General features: G+C 35.8%; 4 protein-coding genes, 1 long non-coding RNA gene, 1 other non-coding gene and 1 pseudogene across 7 annotated transcripts; 5 read left to right on the forward strand and 2 right to left on the reverse strand.

Annotated features, from left to right (window-relative positions):
- The first annotated feature begins 4,992 nt into the window (after window positions 1-4,992).
- TRNAL-UAG (transfer RNA leucine (anticodon UAG)) lies at window positions 4,993-5,072 on the forward strand. Its single transcript has one exon. It is a non-coding gene; the product is annotated as a tRNA-Leu (tRNA).
- Window positions 5,073-5,629: 557 nt separating this feature from the next.
- Window positions 5,630-8,419, reverse strand: LOC147564105 (uncharacterized; annotated as a pseudogene). The gene is made up of 7 exons (XR_015225938.1): window positions 8,342-8,419; window positions 7,760-8,236; window positions 7,145-7,497; window positions 6,893-7,021; window positions 6,592-6,786; window positions 6,206-6,322; window positions 5,630-6,110 (listed from the first exon to the last, which is right to left on the reverse strand). The product of XR_015225938.1 is annotated as an uncharacterized LOC147564105 (transcript).
- On the forward strand, window positions 7,295-12,423 carry LOC147564106 (uncharacterized). The gene is made up of 3 exons (XR_015225944.1): window positions 7,295-9,575; window positions 9,905-11,390; window positions 12,353-12,423. It is a non-coding gene; the product is annotated as an uncharacterized LOC147564106 (long non-coding RNA).
- Window positions 12,424-13,880: 1,457 nt separating this feature from the next.
- On the forward strand, window positions 13,881-14,519 carry LOC147564107 (histone H4). Its single transcript, XM_086643321.1, has one exon. The coding sequence runs from the start codon at window positions 13,998-14,000 to the stop codon at window positions 14,307-14,309; it is 312 nt and encodes a 103-aa protein (XP_086499447.1). The 5' UTR covers window positions 13,881-13,997; the 3' UTR covers window positions 14,310-14,519.
- Window positions 14,520-19,435: 4,916 nt separating this feature from the next.
- Window positions 19,436-19,979, forward strand: LOC147564108 (histone H4). The gene has a single exon (XM_086643351.1). The coding sequence runs from the start codon at window positions 19,436-19,438 to the stop codon at window positions 19,745-19,747; it is 312 nt and encodes a 103-aa protein (XP_086499477.1). The 3' UTR covers window positions 19,748-19,979.
- Window positions 19,879-21,906, forward strand: LOC147564109 (Pmr5/Cas1p GDSL/SGNH-like acyl-esterase family protein). The gene has a single exon (XM_086643342.1). The coding sequence runs from the start codon at window positions 20,490-20,492 to the stop codon at window positions 21,600-21,602; it is 1,113 nt and encodes a 370-aa protein (XP_086499468.1). The 5' UTR covers window positions 19,879-20,489; the 3' UTR covers window positions 21,603-21,906.
- A 1,082-nt stretch (window positions 21,907-22,988) lies between these two features.
- Window positions 22,989-27,934, reverse strand: RPAC43 (RNA polymerase I subunit 43). The gene is made up of 9 exons (XM_086643332.1): window positions 27,532-27,934; window positions 27,244-27,429; window positions 26,837-26,966; window positions 26,665-26,739; window positions 26,354-26,547; window positions 25,350-25,445; window positions 24,879-24,969; window positions 24,415-24,546; window positions 22,989-23,340 (listed from the first exon to the last, which is right to left on the reverse strand). The coding sequence occupies exons 1-9, from the start codon at window positions 27,634-27,636 to the stop codon at window positions 23,237-23,239; spliced, it is 1,113 nt and encodes a 370-aa protein (XP_086499458.1). The 5' UTR covers window positions 27,637-27,934; the 3' UTR covers window positions 22,989-23,236.
- Window positions 27,935-27,999: the final 65 nt, after the last annotated feature.

Consider the following 27,999-nt stretch of genomic DNA (forward strand, 5'->3'; position numbering starts at 1 on the left):
ACAATCTTAAGGATTACTAAATGAGATAATAAAATAATTTATCATGAATTGGGGTCGGTATGTATTCCAAGAATTTATCCGTGTGTTTTTTACCTCGTATATGGTTTAACCGAAAATATAATATTCTACTAGGATATCATTTAAGATGTTTATAATATGGAGATAATAGAAGAGTGGGCGAAGTGACCTCCATTACCCAAGCAAGTAAAAGTGAAAAATCCCACTTTTACCTATATTTTGAGGTGAGAAGAGGAAGCAGCTTTATGCTCGGTCGGTGCGGTTCGTGTCACACTGTCTACTCTATCAGGTGTCAGTTAAAATATCAAGGTCCATTAACAGAAACAAAAAAAAAACTAGGGCTAGTGGTGGATTCATTGGCCAGCACTCTCTCTCTCTATAGACTTTAAACTCTTTCTTTCTCCTCCAAATTCCATATTGTCGTTTAAGTGTACACCGAACACCGGACGAACCTCTCGAGTTTGAGTCCAAATATGATCAACGCGTTTCTTTTCTTCCAACTAAGTTAACAACAACTTGACGTTTGCCTCCGTAACAAGCCGTTCGTTCCCTGTTCTTCTTTCATTATTTATTCTTTAATTTCTGACGACTTCGAACAATGAGAAGTTGACCATGAGTAGAAAATATATTAAAATGCTAAAAAAAAAAGTAATATTGGTTATTCATCTAAAGAAATACAATTTTGCTCTTAACAAAAAAAAAAAAAAAAATCTAAAGAAATACAATTTAGGAATTTGGGCAAAAGTCGGTCTTCAACTCTAGAAATGGGTAGGAGATCTTTTCTCTATAAAAAAAAAAGGCACTGGTACAATGTGATAAACACAATAACTGTCGAATTACTAATGGATTTGCATTTTGTATGGGATCGAACTTGGGACCTCCGCATTGCGTAATAGATGCATTAACCAACTGGACTACTAGTTGTTGGCGTTTTTGACGTATTTTTTTTTTTGAGAAATCGACTACGATCTACGTTAGTCGTTACAAGGCATTGATACAACGAGACGGGGTGATAAGCACAATAACTGCCGAAATATTACTGGACCTAAAATCCGTCTAAAACGCTATTTGCGGGTAGGGCTATTAGCAGGCGGCCCTAAACCATCTCTCTCTCTGAAATTAATCATCCTTGAATATCTATCTACTGAGCAATTCTCATGGTTGGAGTGAACACAAGAAGTAAAACTTAGTATGTGCAAAAAAGATGTGAATCACCATGTCCATGGGTGAAATTTCCAATTATGGGTTGTTTTTGTCATCACCAGTTTGATATTATCTTCAGGGGTGAAGGTGAGCATTCGATAATTTTTAATAGAGGCGGAAATATACAAACATTCTACAGTACAAATTATCCCGCGATTATCGCCAGAATCAATCTCAATTCATTTAAATTCAGATATTGGATTTTTAGAAGAAACCCAAAAACAGTTATCACTTAGTAATCGAAATTTATTGAGATTCGGAGAACTTAGCTTAAGTGAGAAGAAAGGGAATTGGAAGAGTAGGAAGATCATAACGGATTTTTGTACGAGGAAATGACTTTAATGAATTTACGGCGGATGTGAATTGAAGAAAGGGTTTCTAGAAACAGAAAAGAAGAAATCCGAGGAACAAATATATTTATCATTATACAATATGAGTGCTCATAAAAAGAAAGTCTTAAATAAGACATTTCACAATACGTTATGAGTAATCAAAACGCATTTCAGGAGTACAGGAAGTTTCACTAGCAAATGCTTATTTTAGTCTAGAAAAATTTGAATATGGACCTCTGATTAGTTGTTCTTTTCTTTTTGTCTGAATAATTTTACCTAATTGTACAAAAATTTAGATAATAAGTTTCTATTTTTTTTAGCGGGAGGGGCTTGAGCCTGAAGTCTACTCCTGAGATAAGATAGGGTTGTTAAGAAATAAGGTTTTTTTTCATTTCTTAATTGTATATCGAGGGCGCACGATTAAAAGTTCGCACCGGATCCCGAAATTCTCAGTCACGCCACTGAGAAAAGGAAACCAAGCTTACTAAAAATATAGTGGATTTTGTACACTGACTTCACTCAGATTAGAACGATGTAGTAAATATGTACAAAAGTAAGAGTTAAATATGATAAATATATGTCATAAGTACCTGAAAACCCGAATAGATATATCTAACAATGTTACTACGAGTAGTCGTAATTCTAACTTCTTGTTGGTAGATCCCATAATTAAATTGACCGTCTCTCTTGAAGCAGTCAGTGGCATCTGAATTACTTGTCCAGCTTGACCAATTCACTTTATCTTTAAAGCTGAAAATATTTTCGCCATTGCGTCCACAATCCAAAAATCTCGCACAATTTACGTCAGAATGCACACAAGCATTTTTAAGACATTGGTAACCCTCTGTCGAAAAGTTCATAAAGGTTCATTGAGAATGTGAAAATTTCTGCATAAATGTAGTGTAAGAGAAAATTGAGATGAATGATCAATAACGATATATATATCACGAATATTACCAAAAATATAAATCTAGGGTTAGGGCAAACCACATTATATACACTAGATGGTAAAAACAAGTGGCTTCTCAATCCAGACAAAATATGAAATATTAGCAGATAACATAGAAGTTGGTTTATTTGATGTCTAAATATCTTTGATATTCACCTCACATAAGTCTAAAGGGTTTGGCAGAATTACCTTATAGCTACGTGTTAATGTGTTATGTGTCATGTGTTAATGTGTTATGTGTCATGTGTCATGTGTGTAGTTTGTTTCTCTCTCTAACTCAACTATATAATTCTACCAACGAATACCTATAATATTATGTGTGTATATATATATATATATATATATATATATATATATATATATATGTGTGTGTTATATTGTGTGTTATATATATATATATATATGTGTGTGTGTGTGTGTGTGTGTGTGTGTGTTATATTGTGTTATTAGATAGTTAAAATTAGGGTTATTTTCCTAAGTGGGAAAAGGCTAGATTAGACAAGGAATTGGAATTGTTTCAAGAAAAAAACAGGAAGAAGACATTAATCAAACCATGGAGAAGACATGAATCAAACTTCCGTTTAAGGTTGTTTACCTTTTTAAGACTTAAAAATACACTATCTCAAAATAACAAGACCATTTTTAGATAGTGTAGCCTGTTGAAAGTTTGATCGCATCTTAAACGAGCAGGAACACTTTATACAAATGTAGCTTGTTGAAAGTCCTGTTAGGTTCCATTTAGCGTCTAAGTTCACGATTTTCTAAAAAAAAAACTATCTAAAAATGGTCTTGTTATCTTTAACACGACACATAACAACACATGACACATAACACATTAACACATGACACATAATATCATAGGTTCTTGTAATCTTTAACACGATTTTAAATTCAAGAACCTGAAAAGTACTTTCAACAGACAAAAAATGGAACCTAAAATAGAAAATCAAGAACCTGAAAAGTACTTTCAACAGACAAAAAAATGGAACCTAAAATAGAAAATCAAGAACCTTACACGGGACTTTCAATAGACAAAAGTCTAGCCTAAAATAGAAACAAAGGCACCTAACCCCCCCCCCCCCCCCCCCCCCCTTTGGGATAGTATTGACAAGGAATTGGAATTGTTTCAAGAAAAAAACAAAAGAAGGCATTAATAAGGTCGTTCACCTTTTTAAGTCTTAAAAATACACTATCTCAAAATAACAAGACCATTTTTAGATAGTGTAGCCTGTTGAAAGTTTGACCGCATCTTAAACGAGCAGGAACACTTTATACAAGTGTAGCTTGTTGAAAGTCCTGTTAGGTTTCATTTAGCGTCTAGGTTCACGACTTTCTAAAAATAAACTATCTAAAAATGGTCTTGTTATCTTTAACACGACACATAACACATTAACACATGACACATAATATCATACGTGCTTGTAATCTTTAACACGATTTTAAATTCAAGAACCTGAAAAGTACTTTCAACAGACAAAAAATGGAACCTAAAATAAAAAATCAAGAACCTGAAAAGTACTTTCAACAGACAAAAATATAGAACCTAAAATATAAAATCAAGAACCTTACACAGGACTTTCAATAGACAAAAGTCTAGCCTAAAATAGAAAGACCCCCCCCCCCCCCCCCCCCTTTTAAGACCAAAAAAAAGTAAACAACCTACTTTATAACCAAAAAAAACGGAAGTGTCTTCCCCCACCCCCCACGTTACCTACTTTATAACCTTGGAACAATGTCTCTTTTTTGAAAAACATTAGGTTGGTGAATTGTCTAGTCTTTTTATTATACAAGATTTTGAATAGTAGTAGAAACAAAACAATCACATAATTGAAGTACGCATGCATCATCTTTCTTTTATACCATGGTTGCCATTTTTGACCTATCACCATCTCCTAAAAAAACAAATCCACCACCTCTTACCGTTTCCAAAATAACAAAAGTAGATCGAACCATGTTCTGGGTTATGGTATTGAAAAACTTGTAATTTTTGTTATTTATTTCCGTTAAATAGTTCATTGTTTGATTTTTTTTCGTCGACGACATCATATTACGTCATTACGTCTAACCATTAAGCCCAAGTTTGTGAAAAGACGTCATTGGCATATTAAAAAGTTCCACTGTATTTCCAAACGATACATTAATAACATTTCAATTGTAAAATGATAAAATAAATGTTTAGTCTTCCTCTATCTTTAATTTTTCTTTTTTTTGTTGAAAGTCCTCTATCTTTAATACTCTTTACGAGAAATCATACTAGTGTAATTTTGCATACTTAGATGTATTTTCTTGCACGTGCCAACTTGTTCCATTGGTAGGTACATTTATTGTGGAAGTTTTAAGATCAGAAGATCAAATATTTAGTGAGGTGAAAATCTATCGTTTATTCATTATTGTAACAAAGAGATTAGTGACTTTTAGGATAATTTTATGCGGTTTATCACAATTTTGACTATGTGATAGTATCTGAGGTACAAGATTACAGATATAAAAGACAGTTTGGCCGAGTGGTCTAAGGCGCCAGATTTAGGCTCTGGTCCGAAAGGGCGTGGGTTCAAATCCCACAGCTGTCAATTTCTTTTTCATATTTTTTGTTGGATCTGAGGTACAAGATGTGTGGTATTGGTAGCAGCTAATTACCTCAGCCATACATAACAGTTTGGACGAGTGGTCTAAGGCGCCAGATTTAGGCCCTGGTCCGGAAGGGGTTCAAATCCCACAGGTGTCAGTTTCGTTTTATTTTTTGATATTTTTTTTGTTGATTCATTTTTCAATCCCCATTTATGATCATAACAAATGAGATTCGAGAAGGAAGTAGTTTAGCTTAAATGCAGAGAATTCCAATATCTTTTGTTGATTCATTTTGACCTTTATAATTGTCAAACAGAAAAATTGGGATCTCCGACAGACTTACACAAACTCGCGAGCAGAGTAGGGCGGACCGACCATATGTTGCCGAGTCTCTCTCTCTCTCAACTCCCTCACACTCCCTCTCCTTGCTCTTCCTCTCTCCTCCGAGTCCTCCCTACTATCTCAGTAGTTTTAGCAATTAACTTCACTTACTAATAACAACTTAATAATGGTGGCGAAAAGCAAATATGGAAACAAACATGGAGAAGAAGAGCAAATATAATAGTGGGTAACCCAAATATTTTCGTAAAATATATATAGCTTAAGTACATATTTGCCAAGTATTATGAATTGACCAATACAAAATTCTAAAGCGCTTCCTATTTGTGTAGATCTCATTAGTTTCATGCTAAGTAAAAAATGAAGAACTCGGCAACAAACGTGCAGATCATTTTGCCTGTCGATATCTCTTGCATCCCTTCTCAGAAGTAAAGAAGTCCTAACGCAACAATTTCTTCTGCTATAAACTCGTCTTCTGCTTGAGTTCCTCTAGAAGTTGTTCAGCGAGTTTATTGAACCTTCAAATAGTCTGTGACAGCTACCACATACCCAACGATCGTTTCCGTGAATGCTTACAAAATTTCAGTATTCCTTCATAGAGGTTCTTGAATGAACCCAAGTTGTTGGTAGTTATTATAATCAATCCAATTTAACCGTACGCAGCACAATACTTGCTCTGGCAGTTCTTCGGCCTTATTTCCCTGTTTCACCACACAAATATAAGACACGGGTAAAATAGGATATTCGAATAGTATGGCCCGTTTAGTCTATCTGCGCCTGGCTAAAGAAAATTTACCTGAATTGTCAAGCCAACATCCAAAATGCACATCTTTAATCTGTCTAGAAATGCTCCAAAACCCTTTCTAGATCTGTAGCTGAATCTATGAATATCAATCTCAAGATAATTTTCTCCCTGCACAAAATTTCGAGATATATATTTTAGCCACAGGATACCGAAATGCTATTTGTTTCCGCATTTACATCTTAGGTTTCATCTGAGGCATGCAGGTCATTGGTGTATCACAGGCCGTGGCGGGTCAAGTGGGGCAGTAAACGGATTAAGGTGTCCGTTTTGGGTTACGACGACCGGAAGTGAAGCACTAGTTTGGTCCTCCTATGTTATCATTTTGTAGCTTTAGAAATATTGCCGACAGATAACTACTACCATAAGGAGAAGCTTACCAAGTAGAATTCATGCTGAGGTCGGGAAAGGACAGGTTTTTCATTGTACGCATTCATTAGCTTCCTCTCGGCTGCACCTAATTGTAGATCTTCGACATTTGCTACACGGCCCAATATTTTCAATCTTTCACAGACAGGTAATATTGTATCCACGGGAAACCCTTTAGCCTTTTCTACTTCGTCATCAATTATCCTCTATGAAAGAAAAGGAAGGAGTGAAACAAACCAATAAGCGGGTTGCACACAACCACAAACATATATATATAATGTCTAGAAAGGCAGGATAAAAGCTTCACCTAACTCTAAGATTTTCTTGAAAATGAGGATCCATGTCTTCTTTGTAAGTGTCGGAGAGATTAAAGTACAAAACAAAGTTAATTCCTTTTCCATCTGTGTCACCTTGAAAGATAGCAGCAGGATATAATGGAACCTGGAGAACCAAGAGAATGATAGCAAACACAAAGTCAGGACAAGAGAAAGTTAGAACAAAATGTCATCAGGAGTACGAAGGCGACAGAGAACAAGAATGATCAGGATTCGGAGGTAGGACTACCTGAACATTAACAACAAGAATAGGTGGCAACTTTTCTGCTGAATTCACAGCAGGAAGTTCTACAAATCGAGCAATATGATCAACTTTTCGTGGAGACAAAAAGACGTCAACACCAAATGGATAATATGCAGCAAAATTAGGAGCATTCACTTTCTTTTTGTCCCTGACATAGATATCAAGTATAAATGTCAAACTAAGATAAGGTTTATTTACTACTAAAACAAGTTACTTGTAACAAACTTTTAGAATCCAAACGGCATGTTCAAGACAAAAGTCTAGCATTTTCTTATCGACTGGGCAAAAAGGAACTTGAGAACCTGCTAGTGGCCTTTGCACGACCGTCTTTGTAGTAACTAAAAACAGATATAAGACAAGTAAGCGAACGATGCTCTTGTCCGTCCAAAAAGTGGGTCAATGGATATGGAAGTCTTCGAAGAAGAAAAAGAATGTATTCACTATTCATGATAATTATTTCGCTTTTTCGTTCTTACGTTTATTTTTTACTCTGAAAGGAAGCAGCGGGTTTCGAAGACTAGATGAATCAAATTATGAAGCCGAATACTATACATCAGGTCCACGCGTAATAAATCATAAATATTAACATGAAGTACTCACATAATTTCGAACTAGTATTCCCATCCTTCCATTTAAAGGAAAGTCTACGGCTTGCCTTTCTCCGTGTACTTGGCGGACCCGGGCTTAAAGATCTCCCCTTGTCCATTGAGGACGCGGTTGAAGCAAGACAAGGTAAGCAGTTATTTGGAAGAATACCACAACTGTCCAATATGCCAACTGGGTCCCTGTCACTTTGATCCACTGAGAGGGTAGAGATTTCATCACGGGACACAGATCGCCTAGCATCACGTGATGGGTCTTCTGATGTTGAGCGGCGATAAGCATCACTTGAATGTGAAACTCGAGCACTTACAGTTTTAGCAACCTCGCCTAGAGAATTTCGTAAAGTTTGTTTACTTCGCTTGTCAGTACATGCTCTTGATGGAAAATTATCATTATGGTCTTCGATGTTAGCATCTCTCATTGATGAAATGCTGGAAATTGATGCACCTTCACATCCATTTAGGGATACAGCGTCTGTAAAAACGAAAAGTGGGTATAAAATTAGATCCTCTTTACATTTAGAACCCTAATTTGAAAGCCCTCGAACCTACAACTTCAACGGTGTTTCGTGTGAATTACCATCCTGGCCACTTTGATAATCCTCTTCGCAGTCAGACTCCAAAATTGCGGTAGAATCAAACCATGCCTCCTCAGTACTTCCTCCTAATATTGCATTATGAAAAGAAAACTATATTAACAGAAGCTCCTATAGATTCATACATTTCAAAGTTCAAAAGAGAGAGACCCAATTGCTTGTCTTTCGGTGCAAACCCATATGTAAAACTTACAACTATGTGATAATCGGATAGATAAGTTGAAATAGTCGACACAATAATTTAGCGTAGTCCAGTTGAAGATCCCCTCCATAATCTCGACCTACATTGGTTTCAATAATCATCTTAATAATGTGGTAAAACAAATTGTCTTAAATGGTTTAAAATTGACAAATATCATTCTTTTCAAGGTAAGATGCAGTTAATGCTATTATCATATCAGATTGGTGAAAGAGGTACATTTCAATAGCTAAATATGTAATTCGGCTAATGCCCCAATCTTTGATTGGTGTCGGGGTGTGACTACAGAGCAAATAAGAATGAACTGGCAGGCAAGGGAATATCCCTGAGAGTCTGAGCCACAACCAAAAGCATTTCGCCGAATAGTTGGATCAACCATGGATGCAGCAACAAGCGCAAATATGTCCTTACATGATCAATGTTCGGAGCTCAAACCAAGGCAAGATGACTAGAAATCAAGGAGGAGAAAAATTTCAGAGGCTAAAATTAGGAAGAAGCTTTATGGACTGACTCCACATCCACTTCTTGACATTTAATGGCTCTTGCTTTCTTCTATCTAATTAGTTTCCATCTTCCTCATCAACCACATACGTGTTCATGTTGAAAAAATGATTCCTCGTCCACGAAAGCTGAAGTCAGGACGAGTATGCAGTCTCCATCGGCCCCATATGTGTAATTCAACTTATGGTGCTTTACCTTATAATGATATTAGTACAACTTCCTAATGTTATCTCAATTTTTTCAAAGTTCAACTTCTGATAGTTAAAGTAACAGTCAAGAGATGGCCCACCAAAAATTGAAACAACACTTGAACCACCCAAACATGAGACCTATGGCTAATGTATAAAAAAAGTCTTAGTAGAGGAACTTGGGCTGAGTAGAGCACAGCATAGATGATAGGTTTTGCAGAGATGAAGATATGAAAACAAGCTCGATCTACATCAACATTAAGAATATTTATTTGAACGAGTAGTTTCTTTTTTCGCTTTATTCTTTATGGTGTCATGTATTTAACCAAAGTAGGTTACCAGATTCGCTGGAACCCCCTGCGAACCGCGATCTGGTTCGCGCGAACCCTTTTAGGGTACGTTCGCGAACCAGATCGCCCGATCTAGCGAACCGATTCTCATGAAGAATGGTAGGAACACAATTGAAATTTTTTGGGATGAACACAACCGAAAAATGGGAGAATTAGTTACAAATACAATTATTAGTGAAGAATTTTGGGAGAAATTTTATATTAATCGAATTATGTATCGAATTATCGTACCGAATAGGTATACCCCCCACGTACCGGATACACTCTAATAGGCGTACCGCGTACCCGTTTTCGTACCGCATACCGGAGCGTACCGCGAATCTGGTAACCTGGCTAACTGAACAAAAAGACATAATGGATAATGAGAAAAAGTGTCCCACCAAAATAAGGCTTTATTAGAGGCACCAACAACGTAGGTATCCTATCCGAGGCCCCATAATCTGAAAAATCACATGCAAAGTCCAAATGTAAAAGTGTGAAGGTCCTCGTGTATGAAATTATATCTTAAAAATGTGTATTTCAGTCACTTTTCAATTGATGAAATTTTGCATAATAAATTCTGCAACCACTAACCAACACTTGCTAATTGAAACTATACACACGGCCACTACGCTATAATTACACATTCTGCTGCACTCAAAAGGCAGGCTCCATATAAGAGTATTCTTTTCGACTAGGTTATGCAAATATTGTCTAGGACTCTATATGTATTGTGATGAACTAGGACATGCAATTTTTCTTTCATTCCAGTCCAGGTACCAGCTATACCAATCTGTTCCAGTTACTCGGATAGCTAGGCACGAAGAACTACATAAAATTTACAAAATTGTGTACACGGTCATGGTGACTTGGTCTTCACAAAAAATGAAAACTAGATACTGCTGTTTAATCAATGAAATTATTAACTTAAACATGAAATAACTTTCATGTTTCTTTGTTTGTTTTAGGAAACTATTGTCTCCTTTAAGAAGGGTAACGCGGCAAAGGCAACTTGGGAAGCACCGTCACATACTGAAAAACCTAAATATGGTCATGTCAATGCTTTCTTCTTAAATACTATATCAGTCTTTAACTTACACTTATATCTTCTAGTTGATCGGTCCGGCTATAAATAAAATCGACCAACGGTAACGTCTTTTTGAGATATTTCTGGGCATACCCGTTACTAAATAGTTACTCTACTATGTATTCTCATCAAATACTTACATAACCTTACTCTATAAGGCTGCTCTGTCTGAAGTGATTTACACTACCATGCACATAGGATTCTGAAAATGACATGCTTACATTCTTCTAGACTGGAGATTAAAAATGTTGAATATTTTATTCCCAATGTTGGCAAGAGTCAGTGAAGAATTCTAGAGAAAACCTAATCAAAAGTTCCTTGCCAATTAAAAACGGCTAATGCGTGTTAAGAAACCTATTTAATACAGTTAAGGATTAGGGCTACTGATTTAGCTAAAATATGACAAATCTTTGGGGCGAACTAACACGAGTGCTTTTTAATGTACTAATCTTGGTTATTTGTGTAGATTGAAACCTAAATTCAATATCAATAAATAAGTAAGCAAGATCAAAAAACAACAGATACAAATAGGAATAGACCCAATGAGGGTCGTAATTGATGGAACTAGCGAAGAGGATGAAGGGTAGAGATAGGAAGTACCAGAGCGGGAGGAGGAGAAGTAAGAGTTGTAATCTCAGATTCACGAAGATGTATATGAAGAGGAATAGATCCTTCCCATACATATTTCTGAGCTTCCCTACCCACTCCCACCATTTTCTACCCATTTTCGTCTGAGAATAGTCTGACATGGGAGAATGGGTAACTAACAACCAACAATATAGAGTATAGATTCTCTCCACTCATTGCCAATTGATTTTGAGTTGGAGGGCCACAGACTTAGAGCATCTCCAATGGGACACTCTAATAAACACTCTAAAAATCTAGTTGTCAAGTGTCAAATAAAGATTCTCTTTCCTAGTGTCAATATAGAGACACTCTACATTTGTTTGGTCTCCAATGGAGATCTCTAAAATCTCTTACTTAATACACATGTCCCTCTTCAATTCAATAGATAAAAAGTAGTTGAAAAGCAAAGTTTTCTATTGGTTGAAATAATAAAGTAACACTTAGAGAGTCTCAAGTAGACACTCTCATTTTAGAGATTCTCTCTCTAGACACTCTATAATAAATATGTCCAACTCATAATAGAGTGTGTAACAAAGTGTTCCATTGGAGATGATTTTTTAACAAAAACTCCAAAAAGTCATATGTGGCACTCTAAGTGTTAGAGATTGAGTGTCCCATTGGAGATGCTCTTATCTTTAAGACGAAAACTCGTAACAAGAACGAGCACGCGAGGAAAGGTCAAATAGGAAGTAAAATAAGACACCTTTGAGAACTCACAATAGACCGTAAAGGCGGGCGCAAAAAATAAAACTAACCATACAAAATTTCCAATACAAAATGTAAATTTTATGGGATATAAAATTTTAAAACAAAATTGTGGTTTTTGTTTAATTTTAGGGACAACAAAACTTCTTGTTTTTTGTCTCCAACCAATCATTCATTTCTACGCAACCATCCTAACGTTTTCTCAGCTCTCTTTCTTCTTCCTATTATCCGTCTTCTTATCCTTTTTCTTCTTCCTCTTCTCTTCCCTTTCTTCTTTCAGTTCTCTTCCCTTTCTTATTTATTGGGAAGAGATGAGAAACATGTTGAATGTCCTTTGATTGATGAGATAATTGATTAAGTTCCTCGATGGTTGAAGAAACCCTTTGCACATTTAAGTGGTATTATTGTTGGGTTTGGGGTGTAGTGAGACGGATGACTGACCTTTCCCTATGAGAGACACGAGATACGACGAACCTCTGGTGTACTAGCTAGGTGTTCGTGGTAAATTAGGTAGCAACGAGTGAAGTGGATGGCTACTAAAAGTATCAAAGTAGTAAGTGTACCCCAAAATGATTGTTCTCCTATTTTGCTCTATAGCCTCCATAGTACAACCGTCTCTTTTTCATTTGTTTTGATCTCGTCAGTTTCATCTATTTTGTCTGAATCTTCATTTTACATTGTCAACTTAGAGTAATACGCTAGATACACCAATAAGTGATCGTAGCATTGTTCCTCACTATGCGCGTAGAGTTTCGAGGTGAGTGGCCAATTAAGTATGCCACGGGTAGATGACTTTGTTTTCACGTTATTTTTTTGGAACTCTCATGTATTAGCTAGACACTTTATTCACTCGGGTTACTCACTCCAATTTTCAAATCTCTTTGTGTTATTTTTTGTCCTTTTATTGATGTCTCTCGTCTTCTCCATCACCATCCATCTATTATCTCCGTCTTCATTTTCATGTTCACGGATAAAGAGAAAAAAAAATCAAAACCAATCTGCCTTACTCATTTCTCTATTTTGTTACGGCCGCGACATTAGTTTTCTTTTGTCGTCGTCACATAGATTCACTCGCTTTGTCAGGAAGGCCATCAACTGCCACGAGAAAAAATTGTTATCATAAGACGAATAAGCCATTGATACTCAAGATTGGAGAAACCATTATGTGTGCGTCATCTCCAAGTGGTTTTCGGTCCACCATCATTTCCCCAAATAATATAAGTACATGAAAATGTATTATATAGTTTTATTGGATTTGCATCTTGAATCCGTATTCTTTATCAAATCGATTCCCTTACACTGATTGTATGATTTAGGTATTAGAAATATAGATACGAGTTTTTGCATTTTAGTTTCCTCATTGTTTATCCAATTACAATTCATTCAATCTAAATCTCTCTTTCCCACATCTCCTTTTATGTATTATTTTTTGCCCCTGACTCTACTACCGATGACAAGAATAAGAATAAAATACTCAAAATAGAAAAATGTAATGGTTACACAAACTATTTCTTTTCACATTAGTACGTGAAATGGGATAAAATAGGAGTAAAAGTTACTTTAAATTAATAGTGAATCGATGGTTTGATCAATCGTGGAGGTAAATGGTTAACCGGTCAAAATTGAAAATCAAATAGTGAGTTGTAAAAAATGGTGGTCCATATCAAAATTACCAAGGAGGATTCCCGAAAACCAGAGAAAGCACAAACACATGAAAATATAGATCGCAATACATACACGTCATCGATCCGCGCAAACAATTTAAACACCATCTAAACCGTACATGTATAATCCAACCGTTCTTAATACCGATCACACGGATTCCTCACAAAAACGAAACACAATACCCGCGAAAGCAAAAGTTCAAATCTATCCCCAAATGTTATCACTCTCACCTATAAAACACCTCATTTCCCCCCTCCAAAAGCACCACCATCTCTCTTCGTCTTCTCTCATTTTCTCTCTCTAGAATTTCTTCTTTCAGTTTCTCTCTCTAGAAACAAGATGTCTGGCCGTGGTAAGGGAGGTAAGGGTTTAGGAAAGGGAGGAGCGAAGCGTCATCGTAAGGTCTTGAGAGACAATATCCAGGGAATCACAAAACCAGCCATCAGAAGGTTAGCAAGAAGAGGAGGTGTGAAGAGGATCAGTGGTTTGATCTATGAAGAAACTCGAGGTGTATTGAAGATCTTCTTGGAAAATGTCATCCGTGATGCTGTCACTTACACTGAACATGCTCGTCGTAAGACTGTGACAGCCATGGATGTTGTTTATGCCCTAAAACGTCAAGGAAGAACTCTTTATGGTTTCGGTGGTTGAGGATTTTCATTTTACTTGCTTCTATTCTACCAGATCTTCTATATGGTTTAATCTAGGGTTTGGTTTACTTTAAATTAGGTTTTGTAAATCTTTTTGTTATAAGCTTCTTCTATTAGATCTAGATTCATCTTTTTTGTTAGTTGAGTAAATCTTTAGATCTTGATGGTCAATGTTGATGATATCTAATATGAAGCTTTAATTCCTTTAAAATTTGTGTATACTTGTTTCTCAATTTTGGTATTGACTTTATTTGAGGCTTCAAAGATATGGTCAATTAGAGATTCCTTGGCTGCTTTGGGGTTTTTATTTGTTTTGATGGTATTATCAGGTTATCTATCTCCAATTTTTTTGTCAAAATAAATTGAAGAGCTAAATAAAAAACCTAATCTGAGTCTTTCAAAATGAAAATTATAATTGAGTCCAGAAAAAGAAGGCAAAATTTAAACCAGAAGGACTAAACCTGCAAAGAAGTTAACAGAAAAGAATTGCAAAATCTAACCCCGAGTCTCATTATAACATGAATAATTTGGCCCCGGAAGAGTTCAGCACCAATGCTATTTCTTCATATATTGTGTTTTCTCGAAAATGTGAGACCTCCTAGAGAACCCTTTCTTCACTAATGAAGAAGATTTTGAGAAACGGAAAACTTTCCTTCGTCCAAACAGCGAGGGACAAAAAAATGCGCAGGAAAGGAAAGAGAGAATGACATAAAGAGAGCGAAATAGGAAGAAAGAAGCCAATAACAGATAGGTCAGTTGGTAGGATACACACTCAGGACTTTGTAAGTCCCAATTTATTTTTCGTGCGTAGGTATAATCAATGGTTTATTCAATAACGGAACCCTTTGGATTGGATTATGGATGGACTCCAAAAGTTGGTTATCTAACCAATATTCACCCCTAGTATATTGAACTATAGTTATTGAAGGTACAAAATAAAGTAGTTCAGTTGGGTTTTCAATAGTTTAGTTGGATTTTAAAGGGTGTTCTTCTAAGGGTTTAAATTTTGCGGTTATGTCAACAGTTGGTAGCCCAAGTGGTTCCAAGGTGTTGACATAAACTCCAGAAAGCGCTGGAGGTCCCAGGTTCGAATCCCAGAGAAGGTGGAATCTTTGGTTATTTGAATTGGGATTATTAGGGTGTAAATAATGTTGTTGGCCTTTAGGGCATGTTCTAGTTGGGCTATAGGCCCGGTCCTGTTAGTGTTTGAGTGGGCGGTTATCGAGCTTATCACATCTATGATGTATCAAGTGCCAAATGTAACGACATACGTAGATCGTAGTCGACTTCCAAAAAAAAAATAAATTTTGCGGTTATAGTGCTTATCGCATCTTATAGATCGTATCAATCCAATTGTAATGACTATTGTAGTTAATTTTCAGGGGTAAAAAAAGACAAAAAAAAAAAGAAGATAGAGGGAGAGAGAAATAATTAAGAGGTGGTCGGAAATAGTGGTGGTGATCATAAGTTGAAGTGTCGGAGCATAGGTGAATGTGAACATAAGGGGTCAACATGAAACGAAGTAAACTTTTGGGCTAAAAATAAAAGCGTGTCCAAAGTCAATTTTGATTGAGTAATTCGTTATTTGTGAGAGATTTTTGTATGCACTCCGACCTATTTCAAACTCTGAATTAAATATATAAAAAAGAGGGATTGAGCCATTGGTCCAAAAAGGGGGCGAAAATGAAAATTTCACCCAAAGTTGCCTAAAAATGAAAGGGAGGTCCAATGTGTCAGTTTGGGGGTCAAAATTACGTAAAGGGCCCTTAGAAAATAAAGTATTTACCGTTCATGCCATCGAAAATTACAAAATTGCCATCGAAAATTCTCGGGAAACGATTTTTTTTCTGAAAATTATTTTATTTACTGGAAATTTGAAATTTTCGGGAAATTATTTTATTTACTGGAAATTACAAAATTTGGGCGGGAAATTATTTTATTTACTGGAAATTTTCGGGAAATTATTTTATTTACTGGAATTTTTTTTCTGTACTAGACATTTTTGCTGGGCGGGAATTTGAAATTTCGTAAAAAAATTTGAAAATTTGGGCGGGAATTTGAAATTTCGTTTGAAAATTTCAAAACTTCGAAAAAAAAAATTTGTGACCGGGAAATTATTTTATTTACTGGAATTTTTTTTTCTGTACTAGACACTTTTGCTGGGCGGGAATTTAAAATTTTCAAAAAAATTTCAAAATTTGCCCGGGAATTTGAAATTTCGTTTAAAAATTTGAAAATTTCGTTTAAAAATTTGAAAATTTCGAAAAAAAGATTTCGTTTGAAAATTTCAAAAAAATTTGAAAATTGGAATTTTTTGTGTAAGGGAAATTATTTTATTTACCGGGAAGAAATGGTTTGCTGGGCGGGAATTTGAAATTTCGTTTTCAAATTTTCAAAAAATTTTGAAACTTTGAATTTTTCGTATACTGGTAAATTATTTTATTTACCAGACATTTTTTTTTTTCAGGAAAACGTCAGCATGTCCCGTCCAAGGGCTAGAGGGGAATAAAAAAAAAAAAATCTGACATTTGGACCTGCAATTAATTTTTGGGCAAGAGTGGATTTTTTTTGGGTTTACCCCCCAGATTTTGGACTGTTGACTCAAAAATCCTATAAAAAACTACCAAGGCAATAAGCCAATAACTATAAAATAATCAAACGAGTAAAAATATCATCACCGGACAAATACTTCGACAATATTAAGACAAATAGTGTCAATGTTTATGTTTTTTTTTTGTTAAGAGAATGTCAATGTTTATGTTGAAAGCCAATCTATCACCTCATCGGATTACAACTAATATCTCCTTTTCTACCTGCCATCTCGTGTCTTACTTCTCTCCTTGTATCTCTCCTTCTATGTTTTTAAGTGTTTTCATTGGTTGGAGCTTCCTTTGCATGAGAAGGGGGAACACTCTCCGTCACCAAAAGAGTGTGTGAGAGATAGAGAAAGAATGGCCATGCAAGAGAAAGTGGAGATATAAGAGGTGCTCGGAAATGGACGTCGTGGTCAAAAGTTACAGTGGTAGAGTAGAGGAGAAGATGAAGAATATAGGGCAAAATATAATCAAATAAATTTTTTACATCTTCAATGCAACACTCCATTTCAGAAAATTTGTCTGTCCTTTGAGTTTTTTGAATTTTTTCTTAAAAATTCCCTCTAATGCAAGACTCAATTTGGATCTCCAAAATGATGTCGAGGTAGTTAAATAGAAATATTTCATGGAGTACTCTAATAACACAATTTGAGACTTTTTATTGACTGAATTTTAATATCCCCACACTTCTATTCTCTGCCTGCTATATCCTAAAGTTATTTTGCTGGACACTCTTTATGTTCAAGGAAACACAACTACCAAGAGCATCTCTAATGTCAGTCGGTTAAGGTCAAAAATTCAAACTTTGAGTCTCCGCGACTTGTCCAATGGGCGCCTCTTAGGATTAGGCTCAAGCCCAAGAAGAGCCTTCAATGGACTCAATCAACAGTCATGTATTGAACGGCCAGATTATTACTATGTTTTCAATATCTAATTAGTTTTAATTTTTTTAAGTCTATAGTCAAACTTTACTCATTAATAATTAAAATACATCTCCAATTAACTTTTTACATTAATAATCTTACGACCTAAATCTATTCACTGTCACCGTTACATTTCGTATTCCACGAGTGTTCAACAAGTTTTGTCTTCAATCCGGTATGGATTTTTTGTCTTGTAACTCGACCAAGAAGATAAACACTTCGTCCACTAAAGTTTTTCCACGATATACCAGACTCAATTCACATTCCTCAATACTGGGTATAGCATTAGAGTTGCTTTAAGAGCATCTCCAATGGGAGCTCTATCCCTCCAAAAAGTACAACTTTTGGAGGGATGGAGCTCCAATCCTTCTCCAGTGGTTCTTCAAATCTCCAAAGATTTGAAGAACCATAAATAGTGCTTCTTCAAACATGAAGGGGCACTATTCACCTTCTCCATATGAGATGAGACTTTTTATTTGGTCCTTTTGTTTTTTTGTGTTTAATTTAAATCCTTTAATTATTTTTTTAGTCTTAATTTATTGTATAAGTTCTTACTTATTCATTTTAAGTCCCTGCTTTAATTTTTTTCTCTCGTACTAATTAAGTTTCATTTCCACATTGTAATTTTATTTTATAAAGATTAACATAACTAAATTTTCATTAATAGAAAAGATAGTACAACTCGAAACTAAGACAAATTAAACTGAAAACTACGACAAACTTTCATTAATAAAAAATTTCATGAATGCAGAGATGGATCCGGAAATGGAGACTTACCTCCATATTAATGAAGAAGTTTAAGTTTAAGCAGTGCAATATATTGTCATTTTTTAAGACTATTTTTAGTTTAATTATTAATTTTCTTTTCATGCAATTTTTTTAGTATTTTTTTCTAATATATTAGTGATTTTTAATATAATTATTATGTCTTTTTTAATTTACTATGTATGTAGAAAATGTGTTTTTGTTTAAATGTTAGATTAAAATAATGTAGTAAATGTTATGGAGGGGTGGATAGAGTTGGAACCATTGGAGAGCCCCTCCAAAAGTGGACCCCAAATTTGGAGAAGATGCTCATTTGGAGGGGCATTTGGAGAAGAACCATTGGAGATGCTCTAAGTGGGAGAATTCTAACAAAAATGGGGCAGAGTAAAATTGACTTTGAGCCTCATGAAAGATTCTCTTAATTTTGAGAGCAGAAAGTTAATTAGATATAAAATTAATAAACTATAAACTAAACAGTCGAGTGGTAAAAAGTGGGGGACCATTTGAAAATTACCACAGCTTTAAATTCCTCGACCACTAGAGAAAACATTAATAAATTCACAAAATATACACGTTATCAATCCGCGCAAACATTTGAAACAGCATCGGAACCGTATATTATTAATCCAACCATCAGAAAGATCTCTCACACGGATCGCTGAAAAATTCAAGCGTTTACCCGCGAAACCAAAACTTCAAATCTTTTCCCCAAAATGTTACCACACTCGCCTATTAAAAACCCCATTTCCCCTTCCAAACAACATCATCTCTTCATCATCTTCTTCAATCATAATTTCTCTCTCTAGAATTTCTTCTCTGAGTTTTTCTCTCTCTAGAAACACAAGATGTCTGGTCGTGGTAAGGGAGGTAAGGGTTTAGGAAAGGGAGGAGCAAAGCGTCATCGTAAGGTCTTGAGAGATAATATCCAGGGAATCACAAAACCAGCCATCAGAAGGTTAGCAAGAAGAGGAGGTGTGAAGAGGATCAGTGGTCTGATCTACGAAGAAACTCGTGGTGTTTTGAAGATCTTTTTGGAAAATGTGATCCGTGATGCTGTCACTTACACTGAACATGCTCGTCGTAAGACTGTGACTGCCATGGATGTTGTTTATGCCCTAAAACGTCAAGGAAGAACTCTTTATGGTTTCGGTGGTTAATTTCCTCACTTCCTCTAGTCTGTCTCATCAAGATAGTTCATCTGTGCCGGTGGTTCATCTAGGGTTTATTTCAATCTCCTTTCAATATTTTAGGTTTTGTATATCTTTTAGTTAAAACTTGTCTCAGATCCCCTGATCTTCTTCTTCTTTCTTGCATAGAATTTGAGATTGGGATGGTTATTGTTGATGAAGTCTTGAATGTTTAATTGAAATGAATTTTTGTTATCTTTAATTTTGACTCTTCTGTTTCTCAATTTTGATTTGGGATTATTTCAGTGCTTATGTTTGAACATTTGCCCTAATTTTCACATTCATGGCGTATTTTAGCATCATAAGTTATAGTTACCTAATGGCGCAAGTTAGAATGAATAGAATTTCTAATGTTACTGACCGTATTACCCCTGCCCATTTAACAAAATTACATTTGGTTAATGTGGTAATTTTAATGTCTGAAAGGGTTTTTCATGGAAATAGCCCTTATCTGAGTTAAGCGCACGTTATCATGAAATGAAAATAGATGCTAACTTGAGCTTGAACCGATTCGATCTATAGTGCCAACTTCTAATTAATCTTAGAAATCAAGTTTAGTTACCCAAAAAACCCCAACAACGAAAAGGACATCATCCTCAACAGCAACAATAGTAAACCCTAATTTTGAATCCCAGAATTTATTTCAATTCCATCTCAATTTTGCAGGTTTACCTTGATTAGCCCTAGAAATGAGTTTATAAAGATCAGATCAATGGTGGGTGCTGTTCAATTCGGTGCATTGGCTGCTTGTATTGTTCTATTTGTTCCAATGGGATTAGCAGGATATCATCTGAGTAGAAACAAAATGCTATTTTTCAGTGGAGCTCTCTTCATTACTCTTGCTATAGGTGTTCATCTAACTCCTTACTTTCCTTCAATGTCTAGTTTCATATCTTCTTTATCATATTCTTCATCTGTTGTTATTGAGAATCAGAGTTCTTGTGTTCCTTTTCTTCATGAAATTGTTTGGGATGTTAAACCAGTTAGGGTTGTTGATACTGAAAATACCTCAATTAATACTTCTATGAATTATGATGAATCTTGGAGTTGGGCAAAATCTACACCTGTTCATGCTTGTGGGTTTCAAAAATTAAGTCGATTCGATGCTTCTGATCTACTTAATGGGTCATGGGTAGTTGTTGCTGGTGATTCGCAAGCTCGTCTTTTTGTTCTCTCATTGTTGAACTTGATTCTGAAACCTAGTGAGATGGAATTAGTCAGAGGGGACTTGTTTAAACGTCATAGTGATTATAAGACTGTAATTGAATCGATTGGGTTGAAGTTAGATTTTATTTGGGCACCTTATACTACAAATCTCACTGATGTATTAATCGAATTTAGGAAGAATCGACACTATCCCGTTGTTTTGGTAATGGGAACAGGACTATGGGATATGTTGCATATATCAAATGCATCGAATTATGGTGTTTCTTTGGGTTCAGTGAGGAGATCGGTGATGTCAATGTTGCCCGTTCCTTCATCATCGTTCAGAGATGATGAAAAGTTAAGAGGTTCTAGTTCGATACAATCGCCTCATATGTTTTGGCTTGGAATGCCAACCTTGATAGATTTGATGTTAAACACGGAGGAGAAAAGAGAAAAGATGACACTCGGAACAAGATATGCTTATGAAAAAGAAGTTTTTGAGAGTAAAATTTTACGCCAAAATGGGGGGCCGTTACTTTTGTTGGATATTAAGACATTAAGCCGGAAATGTGGGAATAGTTGTACCGTCGATGGGATGCATTATAATGGAGCTGTTTATGAAGCTGCAATTCATATTATGCTTAATGCATTGCTCATTGAATCTCAACAACGATTATAAGCTGAATTTTATCAGCAAGTTCGGGTACAAGATTGGGGAGAAAATATAGAGACTTCAAGATCAGTTTTTCTTTACATCTTCCTTAATTTCATAGAAAACTTTGTATTCATTTAATGTGTTGATAGTGTCTTGCTGGTGAGTGTGAAACGATTTAGTCTTTCACGCTTATCCTGATTTGTTGTTTCATAATGTAAGAGAAAATCACAGAAACTGCTATTTGTTAGATAGAGATGATGCAGCCATGTTGCATATAAAATTCAGTTTTGTAGTTAAATCATTCAAAATGTAAATTGTTTCGAAGTTATTATGGCTTTCTTTACTCCCAATTGTCTTATAGGTGGCGAATGGCTGGTGTTGGATCGTCGGCAGGTGAGTTTATCTTGGTTCTTACTGACAAACTCCTATTGTTATGTTGATATTTTCAAGTTATTGGTTTTATAGTTATATTCGGTGTATATTTAAGAATGATACAAGTACAATTAAGGTTTAGTTCCCGACAACTTCGTCACCCATTTGCGCCCGTTGATAGAGAAGTTTCGCTTTTTTATGTTGAAACTGAAAATTGTCATGCAAACTAGCTTAGTATAGATCAACCTATCTGGATGTTCATTTACTGGATAGTGGAACCTACTAGGAGAATCCTTGTATGGTCCGGACTTGGGTTTTTTATATTGAAGAGGTAAATTAGATTCTTCTGATGGATCAAATTTGAAGTATCTGTATGTTCATGTTTGATCATAATCTTTCTCGCATTTCCTTATCGACAGTCTTTGACTTGCAATGACTATCAAACACACCACTTGCTACTACCTATTGTGGTAAATTCATTCGGGATAAGTTTTGTACAGTATGTTTCAAGTATTATCACATTCAAAGTCATTTGTATTGGTTAAAGTAGAACTGCTAATTGTTAAAATGGAACTGAAGTTTAATCGTATTGGTAGTCATTAAAGCATTACCTGATGTCTTACTGAATTTCATCGAAAGGAGATATTAACCTTATGAATCGACTTCTCTGAGTCGTTTGATTCCTCTATTCTAGAGCAAAACAGATATTGACTTATGCAGTTATGCCCACCTTCGATCAACACAGCCTTATCTTTATTCAATGCAATCACATTCCTCTTCAGCGTACTCTTAGCAGGCAGCTCTATTAGCACCAGACTGGCGTCTAACTTCTCTGTTAGCAAACGGTCCAAGCACACAGGCATTGCTTCTTCTTCCCACCACATCCCACCACCTTCACCATGGTTTCAGTCGACGTGTCAGACATACATAAAAAAAGAAGAAAAATCCTACGTTTTTTTTTATGAAAAAAAAAGAATCCTATGTTGAAAAGAAACCCAAGATAGATCGGTGCATAGGTTGCGAAAAAAGGATCAGAAGTATAGAAATACGATCACTATTAAGTTAGTGTTTCCAAAGTCCAAACCAATAAAACAATGCTAATCTATTCTTTCCACTGAAGAAGGATGCCTGTTCTTTACTTTCTGAAACAGTTACATATATCCATATTCCTACTGAATTTCAAAAAATGATTCTTCACTTCAACTCAACAGAATGGCGCTTCCGTTTCATCCAAGATGATTCTTCACTTCAAATGCTTGTATGCTTTTCTTCAATGATCAAAATCCTCACGAGAGCTCAGCGATTGCTCGCTCACTTTTTTCTTCTAATATCTTTACTGCTTCGGTGAATAACACCTCTGGCGGCAACGCTCCAGATGATTCTATGGTAACTGCACAAAAATTTAAGAACATGTAAGAAAATCACTGCAACCTGTTCCAAAATAGCGCTTATTGATGAACAAACTCATGAATGGAACACATAAAATTTTGAGCATGCACCGGTCAATGAGAGAAGTCTGTCAGCTCAATAGCCTACACTTTCAAAATTGGACCTAGGTGGTAACAAATAGTGTGACTGATTGTGGCACTTCCCGTGATCAACAGTCCTCTATTCTCTGTATTTTACTGGTGACTTACGTAGTAGTGTAGTACAAAAAGGTATTTCACATAAAAAGGACTTGAGAAAGTCCGTATGATGTTGGATTGTTATCAGTATTCATAAGGTGGTTTTATTTGACGAACCTTTGACACACTTCGACAAAATTCTAACACTATACGGCTAACTTACGTTTAAGTATAAGAATGTTCCACAAAGTAAAAAAGGTTAAGCAACATAACAAATGATGTCCTTGTCGCCTCCTATACAGGTTATCGATCACTAACTTGAATCGGGATGAAATCCCTCCTACCTCCTAAAGATTAACATGGATGGATCCTTTAAGATCAATGAAGCAGCAGCAGCCGCGGTAGCTCGCAACCATCATGGTGAAGTAATCCGACAAGTTTCGATGAGGGTTACGGCGGTCTCCCCCCGATTCAGTGAAATGTTGGGGTTTGAGTTGGGAGATAACCTAGCCGAAGAGTTAAGACCGGCCAGCTTTATATTGGAGTCTGATTCCAAATCAATGGTCACATTTCTCCCTGAGACAGATGCCGCAATCCCTGGTGCCTATCTCATCACATAGCTAATATGCATCAACGGCCAAGATCGCTCCATGTGCAGATTGACTTTTGCCCCAGAGAATGTAACACGTTGGCTCACTCCCTCGCTTCTTTGAATTTGGGGACCCAACGTTAACAGTTAGCACTTTAATCCTTTAGTTAACTAACGATTATCCTCTGTTTTTCTCGTTTTATTTTTTCGGAACAATTGTATCTTTGTTGTTGTTAGGATGTTATAAAAAATAAATAAAATAAAAGATGTCCTAGGTAAAAATTAGATTACGCATTGTCGAGCAACTTACAGATGAAATGATCTTTAACACGTCTTAGGTCGACTTTGGGCTTCCAGTCGTTGGGGTGCCAGCTTCTTTTTCTAACGCATTCCCTACAAAGAGTACAAGCTCGTGGTCTGGCAACAGTTGCCTTCTTTGTACCTGCTCGACAAGGTAACTCTATTACGAATAGGGTGAAGAAACATAAAAAAGAACCATACCCTGATAAAGATTATTAAGTAACAAGAACCATCAACCAGTTAGTTGAAGTAAAAGGACCACTCATAAAAGTTTTTCAAATAAGAATTAAATGACCCAATAATCCCAAAGCAATGAAGCTAACTATATTTTCTTCTTTTTTATCGGAGACAACCATAATTCCGTGTTAAAATTAACAAAAAATATTGTTCCTCTAATCTTTGTGGACATTGCGAAGATTAGTTCAGAACACAATTCAGAATAATTAATCTTGACAACAAAAAAATATAACTCACCGCCAAAATCTTCAATGTCAAATACATTGGCGGGACACATTTTTTTAAGATCTTTAGCTTCGCCTTTTTCGATGTCTTCCAATAACACAACCTAATTACAAGAAACAAGTATAATTTTTAATTCACCAAGTTGAAGCTTTAAAATTTTTTTAATTGACCAAGTTGAAGTTTTGAGACTGAACCAGAAATATCAAGAAAAAATAGAACAATATGTGAAGAAGAAGAAAAATAAAGAAACAGGGAGTGTGAAGTTTGCCTGAAAAGAGAAAATAGAATTTTTTTTTTAATCGAGTTGGGAATAGTTTTTTATAAAAAGAAGCAGCTGATGGTCACGGTTGCTGGATGCCGATTTAGTCCGTCCAAAAATTTGACTAGAACTAAGAGCTCTCGTAGATCAGTAAAGTAGCACCGACCAATTTACCGGCAAATAGGCAGTGGGCGTCAACTTTTAATGCTTAAAGGGTTTATTACCTCAGGGAGCATCCTATACCAAGCAGTAGAAACTGGAGACCATTTTGCATGAGTTTTACCGATGCCTTTAACGGCATGAGCTTCAAGTTCAATTTCCTGCAACAATACCCAGATAAATTTTTGAGGGATCTCAGTGCTTGTGACATAAGATACAATTCCTGGTTGTGTAAAAACGTTGTTAAGAGATTACTGGAAAAATAAATCATTGAAGACATATAGAAAGAAACTGAAGAAATTCTAAGAGGAAACATTCAGAATCTTCGGAAAACATGGGCAAGCGGTCAAACATTAAAATAAGAGGAAGGACTCACTAAGTTGTAATTAACCGATGAAACTTATAAGTGTTCAATAAGAACTGAAAGAATATGGGGTGCAATGTTAACGGCTTAATGCAAGCTTCAGAAATCACGTGGGAGGCGATAAAGGTGAAGACCCCCAAAGTATGCTAGGTAGAATGTGAGCATCAAGTGGAACACTGACTTTCAATATATTATTGATAGAAGAAATAGAAAAGCTAGACATAGAATGCTCGATTCAAGTTAGACGATGGAATGATAATGGTAGAGGTGGTCGACCACCAGGAGAGGCCCATTAGTAAGGGGTCAAGGAGTCACCGCCTTTAGTAGGAAGGCTCTCTCAGAAAATCCCTTTCGCCATATATTACAAGCGTTAGAGCATACCCTTTCTCGTTGGAACCATAAAGCCAAGCATAAGAATCCCTCAGAAAACCAAGTGATCCATCCAACTTATAGAGGGTTAAGAAGAACAATAAAAAAACACTTCGGCAACAAGTGGGATTGACACAAACCCAAGTACTCATATGCTTAGTCATGAGATTCCTTGGCCCATGTGAGTCTCATCCTTTAGGAGTCACGTTTGCATCCTCATATGTTGATATTGTAATGCTCACTCAATCATAAAAGTGACTGGCATTATCTTGACAACAAAAAAAGCTTTGTTTCAATATGTCAAGAATTGAGAGAACATGAGAGTAACAAGATGACCTGTCCTGGACCGAGCTTGGCGACAATGATATCTGGATGCTTAAGGACAATTGGATTTTTTGAGAACTCTGGGAGTGAGCTTTGGCTGCCAGTGAACGAAGTATATGTTTTTGCTCCAGTACTTCTGTCTGCTCCCTGAGTTTCGAGTAGAAATTCACTCCCCTCCGGTAGCCACTTCATCTCATCAGTTTTCACTGTATGATAAATTATATCCTCACATTCTCATTGGTATAAAAAGAGAGAGAGAGAGAGAGAGTTATACGTGACAAGAGAATAGTTAAGAGAGCACATTTCATCGACAAGAATGGTACCTGTAAAGCGTTCTTTTTCACACTTGACATGCAATTTGAAAACTATTGTATTCTTTTCATTCGGAGTATCATTTTCTATAAAGAGAAAGAGTCTCTTATCAGTATGACAATAAACTTAAAGACCCAAAGAAGAGAAAAAGATAAATAATGATGAATACACATTTGAACAAACCTGACATATACTCGAACAGCCTTGGATCAACTTTGATAGGAATTAAACCCAACCTATGCGCAAGAACTTCATCTTGAACAATTGACGTATTATTTGCAATATAAACTTGTTCAAATGCCATTGTCGCAACCTGTAGAGATTACGTGGACGACAAATTAAAACCAAATAATACTAAAAACCGATATTTCGAATGCAACATAAACAAGTAACCATTACTTAAATGTAAGACAAAGCCAAATACAAGCTCACACATATAGTTGAAGATGAACAAAAAACAATTTCCTTATATATTCGATCATTACTATTATCAAGCAAATAAGATCTACCCATAATTAAATATACATAAAAATGTAAGACAAACAATTAAAGTTGAAATTTTTATGCTTTGATCAGCTTAATTTACGCACCTCTGATATGAGGATTCTTCGAAAAGCATTAGCTATTGAAGCGTCAATACCAATCATATCAAATTCCATGTCATCTTCATTGAGTCGAATCACTTCAACTTTGAAATTCTCGCGAAACTTACTCAAAGTTACACTATTATCAACACCCATCGACGAATAAGCACCAGAGTATTGGATGTTTTCCGTCTTCAATCACCCAAAAAAAAAAAAATCATGAAAAAAGCAAATTAGAAACAGAAAAAATCAAACAACTATATCTGAAAATAAGCTAGAGAGAGTGAAGAATACATGAGTGGGAGCATCTGGTTTACAGAGTACACGAGTTCTTTGAAGTTCTAAGTGAGGAGGAAGCTTTCCCTTTGGGACATCCTCCATGTCCATAGCTGATGGCATGATTAATGGTTTAAGAATGAGAGAGAAACCCTAAAAAGGTGAGAGTTTGGTGTTAGGGTTTAAAGTAGAGAGAGAGCGGCGGAGAGGTCTAAGTAAACCAGGAAGAGGAGGAAGACGAATAGTTTTTTCCTTCAAACTTGAAGAGATGAAAGTTTGCCCTAATCGTCTCTTCTTGAGTTCGGTTGAGAGAGAGAGAGGAGCTTGTTTGGTTTCAGAAGTTAGAGAGGTGTGAGTTTTGAACTTTTTTAATCGCGAGAGAAGAAGAGGGTTTAAGAAAAAAGTGGTTTCAGGATCTACCATTAGTTCCAGAAGATCTAACGGTTCATTAATGCTTACAAGGAAGTTTCATTAACGCCCCCTATT

This window comes from Eschscholzia californica, unplaced genomic scaffold, assembly GCF_041429995.1.
Source record: "Eschscholzia californica isolate CP2 unplaced genomic scaffold, dmEscCali1.0.p SCAF_1, whole genome shotgun sequence".
Classification (NCBI taxonomy): domain Eukaryota; kingdom Viridiplantae; phylum Streptophyta; class Magnoliopsida; order Ranunculales; family Papaveraceae; genus Eschscholzia; species Eschscholzia californica.

Coding starts and splice junctions, on each gene's coding strand:
- LOC147564107 (XM_086643321.1), top strand. CDS start 13,998: ATGTCTGGCCGTGGTAAGGGAGGTAAGGGTTTAGGAAAGGGAGGAGCG.
- LOC147564108 (XM_086643351.1), top strand. CDS start 19,436: ATGTCTGGTCGTGGTAAGGGAGGTAAGGGTTTAGGAAAGGGAGGAGCA.
- LOC147564109 (XM_086643342.1), top strand. CDS start 20,490: ATGGTGGGTGCTGTTCAATTCGGTGCATTGGCTGCTTGTATTGTTCTA.
- RPAC43 (XM_086643332.1), bottom strand. CDS start 27,636: ATGCCATCAGCTATGGACATGGAGGATGTCCCAAAGGGAAAGCTTCCT. Junction 27,430..27,531: donor AACCAGATGCTCCCACTCAT/GTATTCTTCACT, acceptor GGGTGATTGAAG/ACGGAAAACATCCAATACTC. Junction 24,547..24,878: donor TGACATTGAAGATTTTGGCG/GTGAGTTATATT, acceptor CTTGTCGAGCAG/GTACAAAGAAGGCAACTGTT.